Raw genomic sequence first — 22,464 nt, forward strand, 5'->3', positions numbered from 1 at the left:
TCATACAGGTAACGTAAGGATGGTGGTTTTGCTAGCGGACCTTATTTATGCATCCTGTATGATTAGCTTTGAGGAACCCCGTTAAATGAAGGAAAAATAACATCTGTTACCAAATTAGGTAAGGTAATGTTATTTGCCCTTATTTAGCAGAGGATTTACCCCTGTTCTGATGCAATATTTTTGTACTACATTTTCGCAGCTACGAGATTTTGATAAGTGAACCCCCATATAAATATATTCTTTCTTAGGAATTAATGAAAAGCAAAATGTTTGCTAAATTACTTTTTTTTTTTTAAAGAATATTCAATTTGGTTACTTAAACAGCAGATAATAAATATATTTGTAATATGCTATTGATACAGAGCCTTTATTGTGAACAACAACAAAAAATCATGCGTCGACGGCATATATACTGTATGTGTGTGTATGTATTTATATATATATATATATATATATATGTATATATGTATATGTGATAAAGAATCACTGGCACTCCAATAACAATTCAATAATGAATAGGTGCATGTCCCATATAAATAATAAAAGTATACATAACCGCAGAGCAGCAAAAAGGGAGACAGCACTCAGGTGAGTGAAATTAAATGTATTAAATACAGCACATAACTCCAACGTTTCGATCCCACAGGGGGATCTTCCTCAGGGGGATGCACACACCCCTGAGGAAGATCCCCCTGTGGGATCTAAACATTGGAGTTATGTGCTGTATTTAATACATTTAATTTCATTCACCTGAGTGCTGTCTCCTTTTTGCTGCTATGCGGTAATGTATACTTTTATATATGCATATATAGCTGTTTCTATTGCAATCAGCAATCAAATGTTTGTTTCCTGCCCTCAAATGTTTGTTTCCTGCCCTCAAATGTTTGTTTCATGCCCATAAGTTTGACATATTTGCATTTATTTTTATTTCTGCAGGGAGGCTTCACTCGGAAATATTCTCTCAGTTCAAAGACTGGAACTCTGCTGCCTGAATTTCCAAGTGCTCAACATCTTGTCTTACAGGGGTGTGTGTCGAAAGAGAAGGTATAATTCTGAGATTTTTCTCCAATGCAGGAGTGGCCAACTTCAGTCCTCAAGGCCGAGCAACAGGTCAGGTTTTATGGAAATTCCCTGCTTCAGCATAGGTGGCTCAATCAGTGGCTCAGTCAATAACTGGAGTTGGCCAGCCCTGCTCTAGTCAGTTACTAACTGTAATCTTCCCCATATCTCTGTCTTCAAAAGTGTCAAGATATTGATATATCAACAAACAGAGAGGGACCAAACACACACAACTAATGTATATCAAGCAAAGTGAATGGTTTCCTAATGTTGATCTACTGTTTTTATCCCAAAGGAAAGTTTATCAAGTAACTTACTAATTAACTGCCTTTGTTTGTAAGCGGGTTGTATTACAAGTTACAAAGCAATACAATAAAATGCTTAAAGTCAGTACATGTATGTTCAAATGTAGTATTTGGGCAATTGCCTTTGTAAAATAAGAGATGGCACATTTACAGTATGTGGGCATTGTGAAAAATGCTGTACATTTTAGTACAAATTAGCAAATCTGGGTGTATGAAATTAGACCCTACCTTTACATTCCAAAACCAAATATAAAACCCTTAATATTTTTAGAACTAAAACCCCAAAATATTGAGAAAGAAAACCAAATCACTATTCTATTGGGCCATAACTTTAATGTCTTTTTTTAATAAGATAAAGAATTATGTATTATTTCTCATATGATTTTCTTGAATTTGAAAAGATGATATTTATTTTGTAATTTCTGCTTCTTGTTAATGCAAAGGTGTATTTTACTGTCATCCTATAATATACTGCACAGTAATTTTATTATCATGTATTTTTATTACATGATGGAAAATCGTAAAAACAATTAGTAACCTCAAATAATATAACTGAAAACCGTAAAATAGTTTAAAAAAAGAAACAGAGAGAAACACCTGGGACACTTGGCCCGCTGCTCTGACTTTTGTTGTAAATCATTTTTGGGTCTTGGTTCTAAAAATCTTAAGGGTTTTGGGTTTGTATTTTATTTTAAATGTATGGTTTTGGTAGATTGTGATTTCACAAATGGTTTTCCCCATCTTTTGCCAAAACCAAATACGTTGCCTGTGGACGGACAACACGAATTCTTTAGAACCCAAACCAGAAAACCAGGCCACGTGCCACTCTCTACAGTCGAATAAGAAGAACTGACTTCTTCCACATTTGTTTCATGGTTTACAATCATAGTTTCAATCACTCAACAATGTACCTTCTTCCCGCGTAACACCCTTTCCCCCTTCCACCCTGTACCCCCTTTTCCCCTTCCCTTCTGCCCCCCTTTTTTCCCCTTCCTCACTTAATATTTCCTTTGAAATAGGTAGATACACTCATCATGATGTACAAAACCCACTGTCAGTGTGTGCTTGACAATGCTATCAATGGAAACTTTGAAGAGGTAAGAGTTTTTTTTTTTTTAAAGATATTACTTCAGATCTGCGTTTTGTGGCATACTATAGCACATGAAGGATTCAATGTTTTTATTTTTTCATAGATCCAGCATTTCTTATTACATTTTTGGCAAGGAATGCCAGATCACCTGCTCCCCCTGCTTGAAAACCCTGTGATCATAGATATATTCTGCGTCTGTGATTCCATCCTCTACAAGGTGGGCGGCTGTGCACTTTAAATAAATGTTTAAAACAACGTGATTCACAATTTCAAGATTTAAAACCACAGTTTCTTCCATTGTTTTAGGTTCTTACAGACGTACTCATTCCAGCAACAATGCAAGAAATGCCAGAAAGGTGAGATGGTTTCCATAAAATGCCTCCTTTTCCAACAGAAATATGGAAATGTCAAAACTCAAACTCTGTTTAGTGGGGTAAGACTGTCCGATACTTCAGAGTTCTCTGGCATTTTGAATACACATATTTTGTTAACTAGCTCTAACTCACAAAAAGGCAGCTTTGGCAGAGTATGTCATATATATCTGCATTTAAGTAGTAAACTAAAGCTCTTTATATTTGCTCAAGATGCATTCATATTCAAACGTATTGGTTGGCATGTTATGTTGTAACCATTATACACAGATCCAGTTTACAACACTGGAGCATAACAAGTGAAAAACTAATTACATTAATCAAAAGAAAAAAAAATGAATTTCCGTAGGATTTCTCTTACTTAAAACTTTCAATGCTGGAAAACCGCCTACTGTCTTCTGGGATTGGGACCATGTGATCGTTTGGGGTCCCAACTTCCATTCTCATCGCGTTCAACGCTCCAGTGGGGGACGATCTCCTCCTAGAAAATGAACATTAATCGCCTGACAGTCCCTGGATGTAGTAAAGGCCCCCGGCATGTCGGCCCTCGTGACATTCAGAAACCATCATAAGGTCCGGCTACGGATAAATAAATGTGGTACTGGTTTTGCTCCAATCTTGCCTCAGTGTTTAACCAGATACAAAAATTGCACTACTTTTATCAAAAGAAAAGATCATACTGAAAACATGACTTTTTCCTTTGATAAATCGGGTGCTGTTTGTTTACACCAGACAGGAGACTTTGATAAATATCCCCAATGGTGAAGATGCAAAGAACACAACTCATAGTAGCTGAACTAAAATAGTACACTTTCAAATTTGATTTGACTTGCTGGATAATATGCCATTTATTTTTTACTGAGCTTTGCTAAGAGAGTAGGAGTGGTCACTACTTGTGACTTTCTGTGACCAGAGAATTTAAATGAGGTTGCGTCTTAAAAAAAGCATTACAATTGACCCAGCAACCATGTTTGCATCTTGATAGAATATACTGATATAAGTTCTCAATATTGATGGTTGAAATGTCCTCTTTTACATTGACCTCCTGATGTTAGGAAGCTTCCATGTCTTAGTAGTGAGTTTGAGCAAATGATGGGATGCCATTGTATTTGACAATGTGAAACTTTGCTTGTCATTACTGTTTCTCTGACCAATGTATTTAGGTTCCTTTAAAAGAAGAGTGTCAGGTAATATTTAACATCTAAGTATCATTATATATATATATACACATACATCCCTTTTTTCTGTTAGTTTGCTAGCAGACATACGAAATTTTGCAAAACACTGGGAACAATGGGTTATTTCATCACTGGAAAACCTTCCTGAAGCCCTCTTTGAGAAGAAACTGCCTATTTCACGGAGATTTGTGTCATCTTTGAAGCGACAGACATCATTCTTACATTTAGCCCAGGTAAGCTTCAAATACCCCAGAGTTTTAAACCTGTTCTACTGTACTTGCCGGTAAAAGACATTTATATCCATCCGATTACATGTCAGGAATTAATATTTGGTATGATCCTAATCTTTGAGAAAAAAAAATCTTATTTTTTTTTGGATATACTCTGCTACATTGTCTTAAAGACGTTCTTTATAGTTTGCTGTAGCTATTAAAACATGTCAACATGTTAATATTTATCAAATCTAAACAAATTGCTGCAAAAAAACAAACTAATCAAGCTTATGTTTTTGTTCTGTAATTTTGAGAGTGTATATGTTTTGCTTACTTCTTTAGATTTTCACAGAATGCTGTAAACTCTTGGTATTTTCTTTAAAAAGATGGTATCGTGTACGGATCGGCGGATAAGACAGGACATTTTTACCAACAATTCTAAATGATAGGAAAGGCAAATAAGAGGCAACAAATAATAATATATTTTTATAGTATTTCTATAATACTTTATAATACCATGCACGTGTGCATTAGTATATAGTATTATATTATCGCCAGTCTAACATATATAAAATATATATTATGAGATAATTACCATCTTCCATGGTAAATAGGATAATTTTATTCACAAATGACTAGAGATGTGGAAAACTGTCCAAAACTGATCTGAAAAAGGTTAAGCAGTTTGTCCACAAAATCGATTCCCTGCAAAGTGTTTTGTTAAGCATTACATGGCTAATAACATTGCCTAATTAGTAAGCTTTTAGCAAAATGTTACCAGTGAGTGAAACATGATGTGTGTGCACTATTTATAATCTCAGTATTAAGAAACTCTAGTCAAAAAATTGCAATGTACATTGACTTATTGCTTGGCTAATCATGTGCGAACCCCTATTGAGCCGCTGTTTTATTCCCACAACTAAAAAAGGACCAATTTCGGATGGTTCAACCACTCATGTGAAAAGTTCACACATTTGTATGAATGAACCATGTCGATCCTCTTTAGAAAAAAAAGGGAATAGGTAATTTTCGGTATATAATGCATTCACACTTCAACAGTTTGTTTTGTTATATAATTTACTTAGATAGCACGGCCAGCCCTTTTTGATCAGAATGTGGTAAATTCCATGGTATCTGACATTGAGAAAGTGGATTTGTACAGCATTGGATCTCAGGCTCTCCTTTCCGGTTCCAGCGGTGGGGACTCTGACTGTGACGTTTACACTGAGCGTGAGTCCATATTCCATACTTAGCAATTAGGAAACACCCGAGAAATGGTCATCTTCAAAAATAATGTATTCCAATGAAATATATATATATACTCTTAAAATTAACATGAGGTTTAGCAATATATTCTTGTTCTCTCTACTAGGAGTTATTTTTTTAAACTGGGATTGTGCTGATTGGGGCACTACCACAGTTTATTGAATAACCCCCTTTATGTCTGCAAAGTCGCAAGGACTACCACCTTGTTTCACAAGAGCTTAAAGGGACTTTCAGGTATGTGTATATATATATAGATATATATATATAATGACTGCATAGGTGGCCCTTGTCATTGTCATAGGATGTCTTCGATTTCTCTGTTAATGAAGATAAACCTGCAGAAAGTGTCTTCACAGAAATCCCTGTAGCAATGACCCTACAATGTTATTTAAAATTACATTCTTCAGGCTTGTGATGGAAAATTTTCTTACAAGGGGTAACACCATCATATGTAAGGATTCACGTTGAAACTGGACAGACTCTTAATGCATGCTTTATTTAAACAATGCCACATTTACTAAATACAGTACAGGTAGAATTTACAAAAAGTCATGATCAGAGTAGAGACTGCAATACTTTCTTTCCTTTTACATGGTAGGTTACTCTATTACAGTGTTTCAGGAGCTAAAAGATCTGCTGAAGAAGAATGCCACTGTGGAGTCCTTTATAGAATGGCTGGATAATGTTGTAGAACAAAGAGTTATCAAGGTAACTGTCTTCTGATAGTCACCTACAGTACAATGAGCAATATATATTTTCATTATTGGCTTCAATCGCTATGACACCAGTAATGTTTGTATGAGTGGGACTGTGACCCAATGAGTGAGACATTTCACATGAGTAACACTCCACAGGAAGTGTACTTATTCTATATCTTGTTATCATTTTTCTACATTAGGCACTAGGCATAGCTCAAATGCTCATTTGTTTTTTGTTATTAACAAATAAATGAATTATTTCATAAACCATAAACCGGGGGTGGGGGGGGGGGGGGTGGGCATACTGGCTTTATTTGGCAGTTTAGTGCAATACTAGTTTATGAATTACTTCTTATATTTTTAGGCAAGCAAGCAAAATGGAAAGTCCCTGAAGAAGCGGGCTCAGGACTTTCTGCTGAAGTGGAGCTTTTTCGGTGCCCGAGTCATGCACAATCTAACGCTAAATAACGCATCCAGCTTTGGTATTGGAATATTATTATAATATTAGACATTACTAATGTAATTGTATGTCACTGATATTGTATAGTCTAATAATGTATAGTGCCAAAGACACAGACAAAAATAGTGACTTGCCCAAGATTACTAGGAGCTGCTTCACCAATTGTAAACAGGATCTTTACGCTTTAGACCAGTTTCTTTCCCATGAAATGTAGAGATACTAATGCAACCTGTGGAACCGCACTTCCTCTTGTAAGTCAGATAAGAAAAGGAACAGTATCTACAGTACAATGTATTATGATGATTTAAAATAAGGTACTGAAGAGTGCTGAAACAATGCCGTTTATAATAATACAATTATTTTTGTGTCTATTTGGCATACTAATACGAGATTATTCATAGTTGTGACATTTCATTGCTAAATTAAATAATGTTTATGCATGTTCATAAAACATGGTTATACTTTAATTTAAATGTTTTTAAAACTAGAGAAATAGTATTAGACTGCACACTAGTGCTGTACTGAGTGAGATCATTACCTCTGTGTAATTGGTTTGTTTGTCATTATTACTATTACCTACATCATTGCTCCTGTTTGTAGATTAATTGTCCATGGGATTAATTTAGTGAAAAAACATGCAAATTTGTCTTTCTTTAAAATCCATATCTCCTTTCATTCACTTTATAAAGATTTTTTTGTTAGCTATTATCTACACACTCTATTTAAATGTAAATATAACTAGAGCAGTCGGGCTCATTCTGAGTGGAGCCTTATCTCCTTCACTGTGGGTTTAAGTTAGTGTAATGAATGTCTTACTTTCATCAGTAATTTCTTTGATCTAATTAGTGTACCATTGGGCAGTAAACATATTGAGCTAGTTGGGTCATGTAACAAAAGATTAGACTAAAATCTCAGAAACTATCCCTTGTTAGTCTTGGTAGGTCATTTAAAGTCCAGCAATTATTTATTTGTTTTTACCTGCTTCTTGTAGTGTTGAGAGATGGTCACAGAGATATCATCATCATCTCTCTCTCTCTCTCTCCTCTCTCTCCTCTCTCTACTCTCTCTTCTCTCTCTTCACTCTCTCTTTTTCCTCTTTCTTCTCTCTCTTTAAAAAAAAAAAAAAATGTAGACATGTCCGCCCCTGAAATGTTTTTTTTTTACACTTTGTACCAAATTTAATACAAATTATATCAATACAATTGTCTGGGGAAAAGAATGCCTGGGGTATATTGAATTGTAATATATACCTCGTATATATACGATAATGAAAGACTTTAATTATTAACCCCTTGGTAACCATAGTGGCCATGTGTAAAGCTATTGTACAGATTTAGCCAACGTTATTGCACCAGCTGCATCAGGACATACACAATACATTAGCGGGAAAAGCAGTCATTATTTTTTAATTAGCCATGAGCGAGAAGGGGCGGGGCTAACACACTATTTTACCCATGGGATTGTGCTAGGCGCTGCAATAATGCGTCCTAACTATCTACCTGTTTTATGCCATAGGGGCTAATAAGGCATTGCAATGCAATGTTGTACTAACTGTTATGGCATACATCACCCAACCCCACTTCCGCCACCCCAGTACAACACACCTAACAACCCCCCATCTATAGCAATGAGCTCCAGGCCAAGTAGCCAAAATGACTATAAGTCATTGTACAATCATAAAAAAAAAAACACAACAATAAAAACATTCTTAAAATATACATTTCAATATACATCAAGTGGTCATTAATACCTTACGTGCCAGTGAGGCTATCCAGGCCATTTCAAGAAGACCCTAGGTGAGTTCAAAAAAGATGCTGAACCCAAAGCTGACAAAATTAGGATTCCAGAGTAAGCTGATGCACATTTCGCATGATATATATGTAGTGGGGTTCCCTTTACCTGCCCAGAGGAGGGGGAGCTGGCTCTCTGGTGCCCCGGCTCATCCTCAAGGTCTCCGTCAGATCGGGGGATAGTTGTGACGGTCATCTTGGAATGGCTCCGCAAGTAACCAAGTAAACTGCAACTACGGGAGGCCTCTGGGTGGGGGTAGGTCACATGGGCCATCCCAGCCAATTACGAGCGAGTGGCCATTTTGTGGATACAGATCTCCGCAGGACTAGGAGCCAGTGTGGTCAGTCGTCATGGAGCCAGCGGAGAGGACGGACATGTCCAGAGAGCCAGTAAGCCCCTGGACTAGGCCAAAACCTTGCCCCTGGGCAACAGTTAGGCCTCGATCCTGTTTTAGTGCAGTATTGTAGGGAAGGCCCTAGACAGGGACTCTTCCCCCTTAGAGATCCACAACCCACACCACCGCGCCGTTGGACGGACGTCCATGCGGCAACCTGCGGCCTTTGGACGAGGCCAAACGGGACCACCACCTGTAAGGCAAGGGGAATTTTGCAGACCCCTCTAACAGAGGATCCCCCTAATTCCCTGGTTGTAGCCAGGTAGGTACCCACTCTGCACCACCACACCTCAGGGAGGGTAGCGCTACCTTCATACACTTTGGGGTGGGAATTGTTCTGCGGATACCCGGGTTTGAGGAACCCAGGGCCCCCACAGTACTTTGGGGAACACACAGGAGTACTTTGTTACTGTGTTATTGTGTTATTGTGTTATTGTATTGTGTTTACTGTATTATTTGCCATACTGTCAGACCACAGTAAAGACGAGTTATATAATAACTGGTGTGATATTGTTTATTGCTGAGTATATTGTTTCCTATGCGGAGTAATCCCGCTTACGCTGGGATCCTCATAGGTGGAGGCGCTGCACCGTGAGATATCTCACCCCAGGCTCCCCAGAAGTAGAGGCTTTGGCCTCCTGTGACCTCACAGGTAACTTTAGCATGCGTAATCGCCCGCGGGTTCCCTTAGGCATAGGGAAAGAGGGTTGCATTTGGAGGCACTGCTGAGATTCAGACCTGGAGTGCCCGAGAATAGTAGAACCAAATTATAGGGAATTATGTTCATACTGTCCAGAGAGGAGGTCCGTCAGTGGGCTGTGGAGCTCCAAGAGTCTCCCTAGCACATGGTCGCCATTGGGAATGTCCCGGCTAACATTTCCCCACACCAAGTCTGTCCCTCCGGAGGCGGTTTCCTTGGTTAGCTACGGCCCAATCCCTAGACCGAAAATGGGATCCTACATACAGATGATGGCCTCCCGGGCCCTGCATTTTCCTGGAGCCCTGCCCAGTGGTTGCCCGCTTATATATGCCGACCTCCCTATAAAGATGGCGGATTTTAGACCCGGACAGGCCCCTGAGGTGCCTATGGGGGCTGAACACTTCTACGCCTCTGATATCCCCAGTAAGAACGTCGCTAGTCCAGGGTCAGTTCACAGCAACCGGTCTGGCTGCAACAGTCACCGCTCATCCGGCGGCTCGGTGTTCGAAGAAGTACTACAGCAACTGGCTGACAAACTTGCGCAGTCATCACAAACCCACCACTATCGCAAGCTAAAAGCTTTCTCTGGAGTGCGGCCTACGCCGTTGGGAGTGGAGGGACCATGTGGTGAAAGTGCTGCCAGAATGGTCCTGCTCTGACACAGTCAAGAGCCAGCAGATCGTGGAGTGCCTGCGGCCCCCGACCGCCAATATAGAGCAATTGTACAGTGAGTGTCATGCAGAAACCAATGCCCAAGCCCTGATTCTGACCTTAACTAAAGCTTGCGGCACGAAGGACGATGCCATCGCTTTAATGGCCCAGTTCCACACTCTCAAACAAGATGAGGGGAAGATTTATCGGCATTCCTCCGGTGGCTTCAATTGGCCCTATGGACCCTGATCTCCAAGAAGATCATCCGAGTGTCTGATCTAGACCAGCGGTGCGCAAATTGGGGGGGCGCTAGATTTTCTGGGGGGGGCGCGGGTGTTTCAGAGCCCCCACGCTTCCCCGAAGGCATTTAAAATAAATGCCGGGGATCGCGTGAGGCCTTACCTTCGTTCCAACGACACGTCTCCATGGCAACCGGCGTCAAAGAAGTCAGCGGGGTCATGTGACGTCATGTTACTATGGCAATGTGATGTCACATGACCCCGCAACGTCATTTGATGCCGAGCCGTGCGGGGGGAGGGGTGCGAGACAGAGGGGAGAGGCGACAGGGGAGCGGCATGAAAATAAGTTTGCGCATCCCTGATCTAGATGATATCCGAACTAAATCATTTCTGCAGGGAGCGTTGCCTACACACATTATCGCCGCCAGGATCAGCTGCACCATTTCTACTGAGAATTCTCCTAACTTTGAAGACCTGAAGGATCAAGTGCAAGATCAAGAGGTTATCCTGCGATTCCATACTCCCAAGACGTCTCGGGAACCCTCCAAAGGAGAGAGTAAAGTAGCTACATCCAGGAAGCCTAGTGTGAAAGAGAATCTTGAGGAGAGTACCCCAGGACCCTCTACGCCAGATGCTCCAGTTGCCTCGGAGCTCGGCCCCCAACCCCATCTCAGGTGCGACCCGAAGTATCCACTGTTATAACTTCAACAGAGAAGGTCACTTTGCCAGGGACTGTCCAAAGTCAGCCACCCATACCCCCGAAGCCATGTATTCACCATTCACCCGGCAGAGTGGCAATCTACCTCCTCGGACAGTAGCCCCATGGCTAGACCCGAAAAGGAGCGCAAATAAGATGCCTATAACCGAGTAGGACCTGCACCCTCAGTACTTTGGGGGAACTCACAGGGGTACTGTGGTACTGTGTTATTGTGTTATTGTACTGTGTGTATTGTATTATTTGCCTTACTGTGGGACCACAGTAAAGACAAGTTATTTAATATCTGGTGTGATATTGTTTATTGCTGAGTATATTGTTTCCTATGCGAAGTAATCCCGCTTATGCTGGGAATCTCATAAATGGAGGCGCTGCCCCGCGAGACATGTCACCCCAGGCTCCCCAGAAGTGGAGGCTTTGGCCTCCTGTGAGCCTCAAGTAACAGCAGCACATGTAATCGCCCACGGTTTCACTTAGGCATAGGGAAAGGGGGTTACATATATTTCAGACGCTTCTTCATAGGCCACGAAGGAACTACGGGCCCTGTAGCATCTCTCTCAGCTCGGTCATTTTCCCCATCTTCCCTCCCTCTCCTGATTCAATGTCTTCGTTGACAACTGATTAACAGCTTTAAATCCTGTAGATAGCTACTGTAGCTGGTTTCAATAAGGGCTTAGTTCAGGAATTATCCGTTACAATTTGATCTTTTAGGTGTGGAGATCTAATCACTAATTACATACAATAGTGAGGGGGGTGTTCATCTCTATTTCTTAAGAGACATGTATTACAGAGTACCTACTTTATATGACTGCAGCTGCAAATAAAGACACAGGAACATTTATTTGACTTTTAAAATATATCTTATTCATTTTCCATTGTATATAACTAAACGTTAAGTATTATTAGTGAATTGCTTAAAGGATGCAATATATAGGCATTGTTCTCCTTATTTCTTTATATGACCGGATACAGGGGATTATGCACTAAGCAGTGATAAGTCTTTTAAGTGAGATAAATGCCTTTATAGCGCGATACTGCCTTCTGTGAGATTCACAAAGCAGTGATAAGTGCTTTTAAGTAGCCATTAAAGCAGGTTACTGCACTGTTATCACTGCTTTGTGAATCTCACAGCAGGCAGTATCACGCTATAAAGGCAGTTATCTCACTTAAAAGCACTTATCACTGCTTTGTGCATAGCACCCAGAAAACCCACTTATCACTGCTTAGTGCATAACCCCCACAGAGTGCAATCACGAGGGACTTTCTTTCTTCTTCATTTTGTTATTTTGCTTTCCCTAATGCACCTATCCATTTAAATGAGCTATGGCCGAGCAGAATTTCTCCATTTAAAATACTGAACCAAAAATTGAAAATAGTTAAACAAAAAGAGATGTTTTCACATATTCACAGACTATATGTATTCATTTGTATTATTTTGTGTGTGTTTCATTTGTAAATCATTTTGTCAGTTATCATAGTAGGTGTATTAGATGGTGCAGTTCACTCACTCTTATTCTCACTCACTCACTCACTCACTCACTCACACACATGCAATTTATCCACAAAAGTAAATGGTTACATTTTTCTGGCAGTGCATTGTGGGATTTTCCAGGCCTTTATAAAACACTTTCACAGAGGAGGTGACTCCTTCACAAATATTTAGCCTTATTCACAATTCTTTAGGCAGCCTTACAAGTCGACAGTTTTTTTAATTCCTTAAGAAGTTTCTCTGGTTTTCCCCCCCAACTTTTTCAGGTATGTTCAACTATTTTGAATGTCTTTACGGTTAAGTGAACCTGCCGACATTTTTTGTGTGATAACTGAACAATTCAAAAATGCTCTTAATGCTTATGTTTGAGAATACATTTGCACTTGCAAAGAGACATTCATACATTGTTGAGGGCTGCTTCTTCCCCCTTTAGTGATTAGGGTGAAGAGGGCTTTGCCTACAATACAGAGTTTATTAAATAGGGTCCTACTGTATGTCTCGCTTCTGTCCACTTGCAGGATCATTCCATTTGATTCGCATGTTGCTTGATGAATATATACTCCTTGCAATGGAGACACAATTCAACAACGACAAAGAACAAGAGCTTCAGAATTTATTGGATAAATACATGAAGAATGCAGGTAAACTCTTCAGAGCGTCACTAATAATTATTCAACCGTACATAAACATTCAGGTACAGCGTGTTGACAAGTCTCTTTAAACTAAGAAATAAAAGTATACTTAACCTGCAGAAATATTTCAATCTGCATCCATCTATCTCAAGAATATGAACAAGCCATGTTCTTAGTAAAGTTAATAACATTAACTACAAGTTATCCTGCCACGGGTGCACATCGAGGCACACAATCAATGGTGCAGGACACAGATGAAGCAGATGGCCCGGTCATGTACTTGTAATTAAAATAAAATAGGTGATTTGTGAAGCAGGATAAACGTTGTGGTGCCGGTATGTCAAGCCATTTTCTAGACATTCTTTACTTCGATGACAGTTTCCATGTGATAGTGTAATGACAAATATATATTATGTGGTTGGTTTTTTTTTTTCTTTTTCATTTTTCACAAATACAAATACATTGAGATATTTTTCACTGACTGAATGCATAGTGCTTCTTGATCTGCTGAGGTAAAATACTGGTGTACTGTAGCTGCTGGAATACAGAGGTGAAGTGAAAAAGAAAAGGGAAGCGCAAACAAATGAAATAAGCCAGTGCAATAGACAAAGTGCAAAGTGAAGGTCTCTTTGGCAAGAGAATAGATCAGTAGAAAAGCACAAAAATCAAAAGGTATTCTCAGTACAAACAGTTTTTGTTAAACAGAGGCAGCACGCCTATGAATCCTCTCTGGTGTCCATCTGTATATCCAGCTTTATAACAGGAATCCACCTCAGAGGAAAGATCAGGCGAAACGTTGGTGCAGATAGTATAGGCAAATGTATTTATAAGGACATAAAAGGCACAAACAAATGCGCACTCACAGTGTAACAAATACAAATTTGCATTAAGTTATAGGTTTATATTCTCTTCAGAGTGTCAAAATCTCACTGCCCTCCGAGCCACCAACATCACTCACGACAGCATGTGATGTCACATCCAGCAGGACACAGCTCTGATTCTGGGACATACTGTAAGTGTAGTGGTGTCAGCACAGGGCAGCAGGAAACAAGGTCTGGAGTCCAGATGCTGCACCGGTCGGGCGGTGGTGAGATTTTAGCACTCTGAAGATAGTATAAACCTCCAACCGGTCAGGTTTTCAGGATATTCCTGCTTCAGCACAGATGGCTCAATCAGTCCCTGCTTCAGCACAGGTGACTCAATCAGAGGCTCAGTCTTTGACTGAACCTCTGATTGAGCCACCTGTGCTGAAGCTGAGATATCCTGAAAACCTGGCCTTTTGGGGGAAGGGGGGGGGGGGACGTGAGGACTGGAATTGAGCACCCTGCCATGGTGCATGGTGTTGTGTGTCCCACTGCAATGTGCCGGCGGGAGCATTAATGTCTGCAACATCTGTAGGTCGATGCTCATTTCCAGCCTAAGGTTTTTCAGTTCTGTGCAGTACAGGACTATGGGAACCTACAGACACCTCATATAGAGTATGTTATTATCTGATGTAAACTCAATGCCTGCAGCAGCCTAGATCCCTCAGGCTAAGGCCCCGTTGCGGTCGGCGGTGCGCGCGGCCGGGCCACCAGCCCCTTACCTCAATTGTGCTGGTCCCCGCTGCCTCCTTCCGACAGGGCTGACTGCGTGCTGTGACGCATCAGCCTGCCGGAGCTGCAAGCTTCTGGTGATAGAAGCGCTGACGCGTCACATGGTACGCGAGGCAGCCAATGAGGAGGGAAAGAGGGGAGCTACGGGAGGGAGGTGGCTTGGTATGCATATATTGTGTGTGTGTAACCATGATCTATGGTCTGCAGCTGACTTTTTTCGGCGCGGGGGGGGGGGGCGTGACCAAAACTGGTCGGGTGGGCGCGGCCATGATGTGGGGGGGGGGCGAGGCGATTACACAGGCACACAAGGAGGAAGCGGGGAAGGAGGAAGCGGGGACCAGCACACTTGGGGTAAGGGGCTGGTGGCCTGCGCGCGCCGCCGACCGCAGAGGGGCCTCAGCCTTAGAACCACATGTGAGATGTCACACTTTATCTTTCCATTACACCCAATTCTATACTATAAGACCAAATAAACAGTCTAACACTAACTCTTTGTAACATGTCCTACTTCCTTTATTTATGGGGCAAAATCCCTCACTTTATAGTTTTTCTACTTTCTCTCTTAAGCAAAAATATTAACCCAATGCAAGTCAAACATGTAAATGAGCTGATCGAGGGTTATATGATGATTGATGAACATCGCACTTCAGTTTTGAGGTACTGAATTGAAAGAAAAAAAAGGATTGGTAATTGTGCTACTATCCAATGTAGAGGTCTTTTGGCCCCCAAAACAAATCCTCATAATTTGATAAATACATTTACGATAATGAATCGACATTTTGGTTAGGTCAAGGAAAACAAATACTGTATTAGTATTTGCTTCATTAAGCACAATTTTGACATCTTTCCAGATGCAAGTAAAGCAACGTTTACAGCGTCACCGAGCTCTTGCTTTCTAGCAAGCCGCGGCAAAGCTGGCAGTCTTCCAAATGACCTTGCCGTTAAAAATGAATGTCTTCAAGAGCAAACCTACACAACTCTGTCGTCTGACCAACATGCAGGTCTTGTTCGTGGCTTGCACTCCTTCTCTAATGGTGACAATGAGACTATTCAACTTCCAGGTAAAACATGAGGAGGAACATTATCGTTAAATCTAATTTAAATATAGTACTTTTATAAGGAATAACCAGAATCCATATGAATCTGAACAATTGCAACTTTCCAAACATCTTTTTTGAAAAACAAATACAAAAACCCAGCCCTACTTCCTATACTGGCTTAAAAAAAATATTAATTGAATTATAGATTTTTTATCCTGAGGGGTAATTCTATATGCACTGAAGAGGCACAGCCACTTAGGTGTGCCTGTAAAATGTAAGATCCTTCATTCACAAAGGAGTCATTTGGCAGCTTCTTTTGATTAAAAAGGATTAAGCTCGTTAACCACGTCAGGGTGAATTCCATTTTAGCGGGTAGCTACAGTAAAATGTCATATTTTGCATAGTCTTGTGGACTAAACAACTTGCAAAGCCTGCTAAAATGTAGTTTATCTTGATGTAGCTAGCAGGCTTAAGTCATTTTGGTAAAAATATGCAGCCAAATGACTTCTTTGTTAATAAAGACAGGTTAAAAAATGTATAATTTGACTAATAAATTGCAAGCCAATTAGTGCAGGTTTTTGGATTTGTTATACTGTACATAAATGGCCAATTCTATTTCCCTAGCAACACTCGTAAGGCATTAAAAAAGACATAATTTTATTAATACATTTTCTTATTTATACGTTTGAGCTCATCACATTCTGTTTTGAAAGACACTTTTGTCCTGGGATATGTCATATGAAATGGACATTTAGCAGGCAATATGTAGGATGTTCATAAAAATAGTTATAGGATATACTGTACTATTATATAGTATTCATGTAATAATGGGACAGAGAATAAAAAGTGCAATTCATAGCATGTAAGTGTAATAACTTGTTATGTGATATTTATATTTTGTAGATCAGATGGAGGTTTCACAAAGCACAGGTCATCTAATGACTCCACCTATCTCACCTGCAATGTTGAACCGAGGAAGTGTAATTAACCAGGGACCAATGACTTTGAGGCCTCCCAGTGTAGGCCCCGTGCTATCCACTAATACCCAAGTTTCCTCTTTTTCGGAGCCTCTATACCAGAACCTTCCACAAGCAAATCAGAACTATTTTGGAACTGGTTCAAACTATCAGGCCATGTTCCGGGCTCATACTCAACCTTCTCCTGGAGCCGGTCAACACAGGGTGGATAATAACCGGTACACGCCCTTAAATGAACAACATCTTCCCAGAGACTATTTCACCAGCAGCTGTGCAGTGTCTCCATACAATGCCCGTCCTTCTTCAAATTATGGATCCTCATCAAATGCACAAGAAATACACAGCATGCAATTCCTTAACAATGCGGGATTCAATTTTTTGAGTGGTTCGGTGTCTGGAGGCTGTCAGGGAGGAACTTTTTCTTCAAATACTTCCAATGGTATTTTTCTTATTCTTTATTAAGTGTCTTGTTTTTTGTGATTTTTGACATATCAGTAATGTATGTATGTATATCTTTATTTATATAGCGGCATCCATGTACATAGCACTTCACAGCTGTAATACACGTGACATACTGTATAAAGCAAATGCTTTAAAGGAGCAATTCGTAAACTTTTTAAAATTACGACCCCTATTCATTTCAGCTCCGGGGACACCCTACTTCCCAATATACGTACCTCCAAAGGGGGCGCCGGGTTCTCGGCAAAGTTGAAAGCTCCCGCATCATATATATGTGCTGGGAATGTGGGGATCTGCCTGCGCTTCCGTGTGCACTGTGGCAAACTGTATTGCTGTCAGTCAGTGGGGTAGCGCATGAGGGAGCTCCGCTGGGCCACTGAATTGACTGGTGCAGGGGGTTGTTGGTTGCTTACCTTACCTGCATCTCCAGTCTGGGGCCTGCTCTCCTCGGCTACTCCTGCGTGCCACCGTCAGAAGGAAATCGGGTAAAGATGGCGGGTTCCGGCGCAACTGCAGATGACTGACTCAGAGAGGCTGCTGGGATACTTCAACAGCTTTATTGTTCCAAAACACACAAGGGCTAACACCGCATTCTCCCCCTCAACGCGTTTCACCCTTAGGAATAGGGCTTCGTCTTGGAGTGGGGAGAAGCGGATGCTGCCTGTTTAAATACAGGAAAGCCCGCGAAAACGGGTACAAACATATTAAAACATTAACTCCTCCAATGCCTTTGCCTGTTACTTATGTTATCAATCGGGTAATCAGTACTCCGTACTTATATACATTGTTGCACTTATGTTGTTATTTTAGCATTTTGTTTAAACATGTTAGTAAAAGATATGCCATTTGAACTCAGGTAGATCATGGAGAAAATTGAAAGGATATAAGTAAAAAGTGGCTGCAAACACTGCTAAAGCCTGGTATATATCCAACGAATTTATGCTAACTGCCTATAATAATTGTGCATAAGTTTCTACTCACACACATATTATACATTGTAAATTAAATAGACAATGTAAATTATTGGGCTGATTCATGCATCATACATTGGACTATAACCAGGTGCTGGAAGAAAGAGGAAAAGAAAGGGGAAAAAATGGGGGGGGGGGGGGGGAGGGGGGAGGGAGGGAAAAAAAGGGGGGGGGGGAAGGGAGGGGGAGGGGAAGGGGAAAGAAAGGGAGGGGGGAAGGAAGAGAGGAAGGGGGGGGGGAGAGGGGGGGGGGAGGGGGGGGAAGGGGAGGGGGGGGGGGAGGGGAAGGAGGGAAGGGGAAGGGGGTGTGGGGAAAAGAGTCAGTGTAAATAGTTACAGAGGATAACATATTAGACTGTATGCCCTCACCCTGCGGGCATTTCATCTCAGTATTAGAATTAAAATTCAAAAAGAAATTCAAAGAAAAATTCAAAGAAGAATTTAAAGAAAACAACGTAGATCCCAGTCAATGTTAAGTCCGTTGGGCTGCAGAGAACCCAGTGTATGTATCCAGTGTGCCTCTCTCTGGTGTAAAATCCTTAGTCTATCCCCTCCTCGGGGTGGTAACACTATGTGTTCGATGGCACAACATTTGAAATTCTCCACAGAGCCCAACGGACATAAATTGAAATGCAAAGGTACCGGATGTGTAGTATCGTGTTTTTAATTAACCTGAGATGTTCCATAATGCGGATTTTAAGGACTCTACTGGTTAGTCCTATATATTGTTATTACAACCACATTTTAGGAGGTAAATCACGAAATTGGTCTGGCATGTTATAAACGTTTTAATGGAAATCTACGTGTTTCATCATGGTTTGAGAAATGTTTAGTCTTAATCATATTTGGACATATTTTACAATGCCCACATTTGAACGAGCCAGTTAGCTTTGGAACATGGACCTACTAGTTATGTTGCGGTTGGTTGGTTTTAACATGCTGGGCGACAAAAGGTTCTTTCCCCTTCCCCTCCCCTCCCTTCCCCCCCCCCCTTTTTTCCCTCCCCCCTCCCCCCCCCCCCATTTCTTCCCCTTTCTTTTCCTCTTTCTTCCAGCACCTGGTTATAGTCCAATGTATGATGCATGAATCAGCCCAATAATTTACATTGTCTATTTAATTTTACAATGTATAATATGTGTGAGTAGAAACTTATGCACAATTATTATAGGCAGTTAGCATAAATTCGTTGGATATATACCAGGCTTTAGCAGTGTTTGCAGCCACTTTTTACTTATATCCTTTCAATTTTCTCCAATGATCTACCTGAGTTCAAATGGCATATCTTTTACTAACATGTTTAAACAAAATGCTAAAATAACAACATAAGTGCAACAATGTATATAAGTACGGAGTACTGATTACCCGATTGATAACATAAGTAACAGGCAAAGGCATTGGAGGAGTTAATGTTTTAATATGTTTGTACCCGTTTTCGCGGGCTTTCCTGTATTTAAACAGGCAGCATCCGCTTCTCCCCACTCCAAGACGAAGCCCTATTCCTAAGGGTGAAACGCGTTGAGGGGGAGAATGCGGTGTTAGCCCTTGTGTGTTTTGGAACAATAAAGCTGTTGAAGTATCCCAGCAGCCTCTCTGAGTCAGTCATCTGCAGTTGCGCCGGAACCCGCCATCTTTACCTCATATATATGTGCTGTCTGTTGTCTGTAAAATTGCAGACCATTGCTTTCTATCGGATTTTGTTTCTTTGAAAAAAATGAATACTTTTGGGAAAAAGATTAGCAGTTTTGAGACGTTGATAAATAGATATGGTGCAGTTCCTCCTAGGGGGAAAAAATTAACTAGTAGCCAGTGTAACCCTGCTTCCCCCCCCTTCACACAGACTCTACGGTGGTGTCTAGGGTGCATGAGGGCAGATTACATGCGGTGTGGTGCGTACCTGTGAGGAACAGGAGGGCCTGAGCTCCCGCGATGTTGTGGGGGAGCCAGGACCGGGCTTCTGGGATGGTAGCCTCCATGATCTTAGTGGTGCAGCGCCTCCATCTTCTATACTCCCAGGAATATGGGACAGGAAAGTATAGAAGAACCTCTTGGGTCCCAGGGTAATAGCTTCAATTAACACACAGTCTTTGGTAACAAAGGATAGTCTCTTTATTAGCAGATCAGCAATCTCCCAACGGTAGTGGCTTCCCGTAGCCGCAACAACACCGACAAAGACTTGCTATTACACCGATCTCTGTCCACACAGATAATTCCTCCTCTCCTTCCCTCCAAGTCTCTCCGCCGACAGGATGGTCTGGGCTAGGGCTTCAACACCCCGTGGCCCACCCCCTAGGTTATCCTCGCGGTGGGTCTTGGTTCTCCCCATCACCCCTGCAGTGGGGTGAGGGCATTGGTCCACCAAGTCTATAATTCTATCAGCTTTACTAAAGGAAGCTGAATCTCTCCACTCTCTCTCTGCTCTGCACTCTGCGCAGGGGAGACCGCGGTCTCCTCCCACTCCTCGGACCGATCCGCTGGACAATTCGACTCACGGCATAACACACCGGCAACTCCAGGCTCTCGGCATAAACCCGGCAACTCCAGGCTCTCTGCATAAACTAAACTCTACTCACAGGAGTTGGCTGCTAAATATAGAGCTAGCCCAGCCTCTCGTGAAGTCAGCAGAACCTCCCCTCTTGCTCACGCCTGCAGCAGAGTCCAGGCCTGCGTCTACCACTCAGGGCAGGGCTATGAAGGGGAAAACCCATGATGATTACTGGTGCCTGATCTTAACAGGACTTACCACAGTAGAAGGGAGATCGGTATAGCCTGTGCTGTTTACAGGGGCTACACCAGTAACATGTGTAAAAAGTAAAAATAGGTGATCAATGCATTTGACAAAAAGCAGAACTCTATCTGTATTTTTGGGAGGGGTTGATTTCGTCTGGCTACTCCCTTTTATCTGATGTCACTGTGAACAGGAGTTTGCGCAGGAAAAGTCCCCATCCTTATTTATATTACCCCTCTAACATGGATGGGGTGGGCTAGAGCAGGGGAGCTCAACTCCAGTCCTCAAGCCCCTCCCCCCTCAACAGGTCAGGTTTCAGGATATCGCAGCTGCAGTACAGGGTCTCAATCAGATTGAGCCACCTGTGCTGAAGCAAGGACTGATTAGGCCACCTGTGCTCAAGCAGAGATATCCTGAAAACCGCACCTGTTGGGGGCCTGGCTTGAGGACTAGAGTTGAGCACCATTGGCTACAGGTTGAGTAAACACCTGATTCAAAGTATATCCCATTTCCAATGTAAAGAAACTTGTTCTCAAAAAGTTTTCTTTAAGTCTGATAACATCTGTTTAAGAAACACAATTGCATTGATAAGCTGGTTTCAAAATATATCTTTTTCTGCAAACTAAGAAGGATTGCACAATTGCTAAAACAATCCACAAATCCAGTATATTGCTCCAGTATATTGTTGACATTTTTTCAGCGCAATTTTCAATATTAATTCCATAATATTTTTTCAATATTAAGACCACATTTTTTTGTACTCTGCATTCATCAGAATGGAAAATCGGTAAAGATTGGTAAAGGTAAAGATATGACGCTTATCTGAATACATATGGGTGTCCATTTTATTCTAACATTCATATATATCTGATAGTAGGATGGAAGGCAATATAATGAATAATGATGATACACTTAAATTCACACAATATAAACTAGTTTATGAATGTTGTGATCAAATGTATATATGAAATATGTATTTTACAATGTAATGCGTATATGATATACATTTTCTTTTATGCTTTACCCACTACAGGATACTATGGGAATAATTTAAACTACCCAGAATCCCACAGGCTTGGATCGATGATTGATCAACACGTTTCCGTAATTAGTAGTGTTAGCAGCATTCGCCCTCTACACTCATTCAATGACATTCATGATCCACTCAACATTTTAGATGACAGTGAAAGAAAGCAGATTGACTCCTACTATGCGGACTCCTCCCCTTCAATTATATGTCGGAATTCCATGGGTAAGTTTTCAAAATGATCAAAAATATGGTGTTATTTACATATATGTTAAACCTCAAAAATGTATTTTATACCGCTAAATTAACATACAATAGTTAGTTTTCCCCGATTCTACCCCACTTGCATCAGCTATTTGTGGTTATATAGAGCAATAAGTGGAGTTATAGAAGAGCTGCTTGATGCATGATATTGCATGAT

At 41.1% G+C, this 22,464-nt stretch overlaps 1 protein-coding gene across 1 annotated transcript in view; it reads left to right on the plus strand.

Annotated features, from left to right (window-relative positions):
• Positions 1-22,464, plus strand: part of RFX6 (regulatory factor X6) — a 61,084-nt gene that overhangs the window by 32,382 nt on the left and 6,238 nt on the right. The window contains exons 7-18 of the mRNA XM_075597708.1: positions 937-1,044; positions 2,384-2,461; positions 2,558-2,671; positions 2,761-2,810; positions 4,077-4,236; positions 5,301-5,445; positions 6,095-6,189; positions 6,544-6,661; positions 13,137-13,259; positions 15,697-15,906; positions 16,789-17,301; positions 22,050-22,268. Of these exons, the coding sequence (XP_075453823.1) occupies positions 937-1,044; positions 2,384-2,461; positions 2,558-2,671; positions 2,761-2,810; positions 4,077-4,236; positions 5,301-5,445; positions 6,095-6,189; positions 6,544-6,661; positions 13,137-13,259; positions 15,697-15,906; positions 16,789-17,301; positions 22,050-22,268 (1,933 nt within the window). The remainder of the gene's footprint in view (positions 1-936; positions 1,045-2,383; positions 2,462-2,557; positions 2,672-2,760; positions 2,811-4,076; positions 4,237-5,300; positions 5,446-6,094; positions 6,190-6,543; positions 6,662-13,136; positions 13,260-15,696; positions 15,907-16,788; positions 17,302-22,049; positions 22,269-22,464) is intronic.

Source organism: Ascaphus truei, chromosome 4 (assembly GCF_040206685.1).
Source record: "Ascaphus truei isolate aAscTru1 chromosome 4, aAscTru1.hap1, whole genome shotgun sequence".
NCBI lineage: Eukaryota > Metazoa > Chordata > Amphibia > Anura > Ascaphidae > Ascaphus > Ascaphus truei.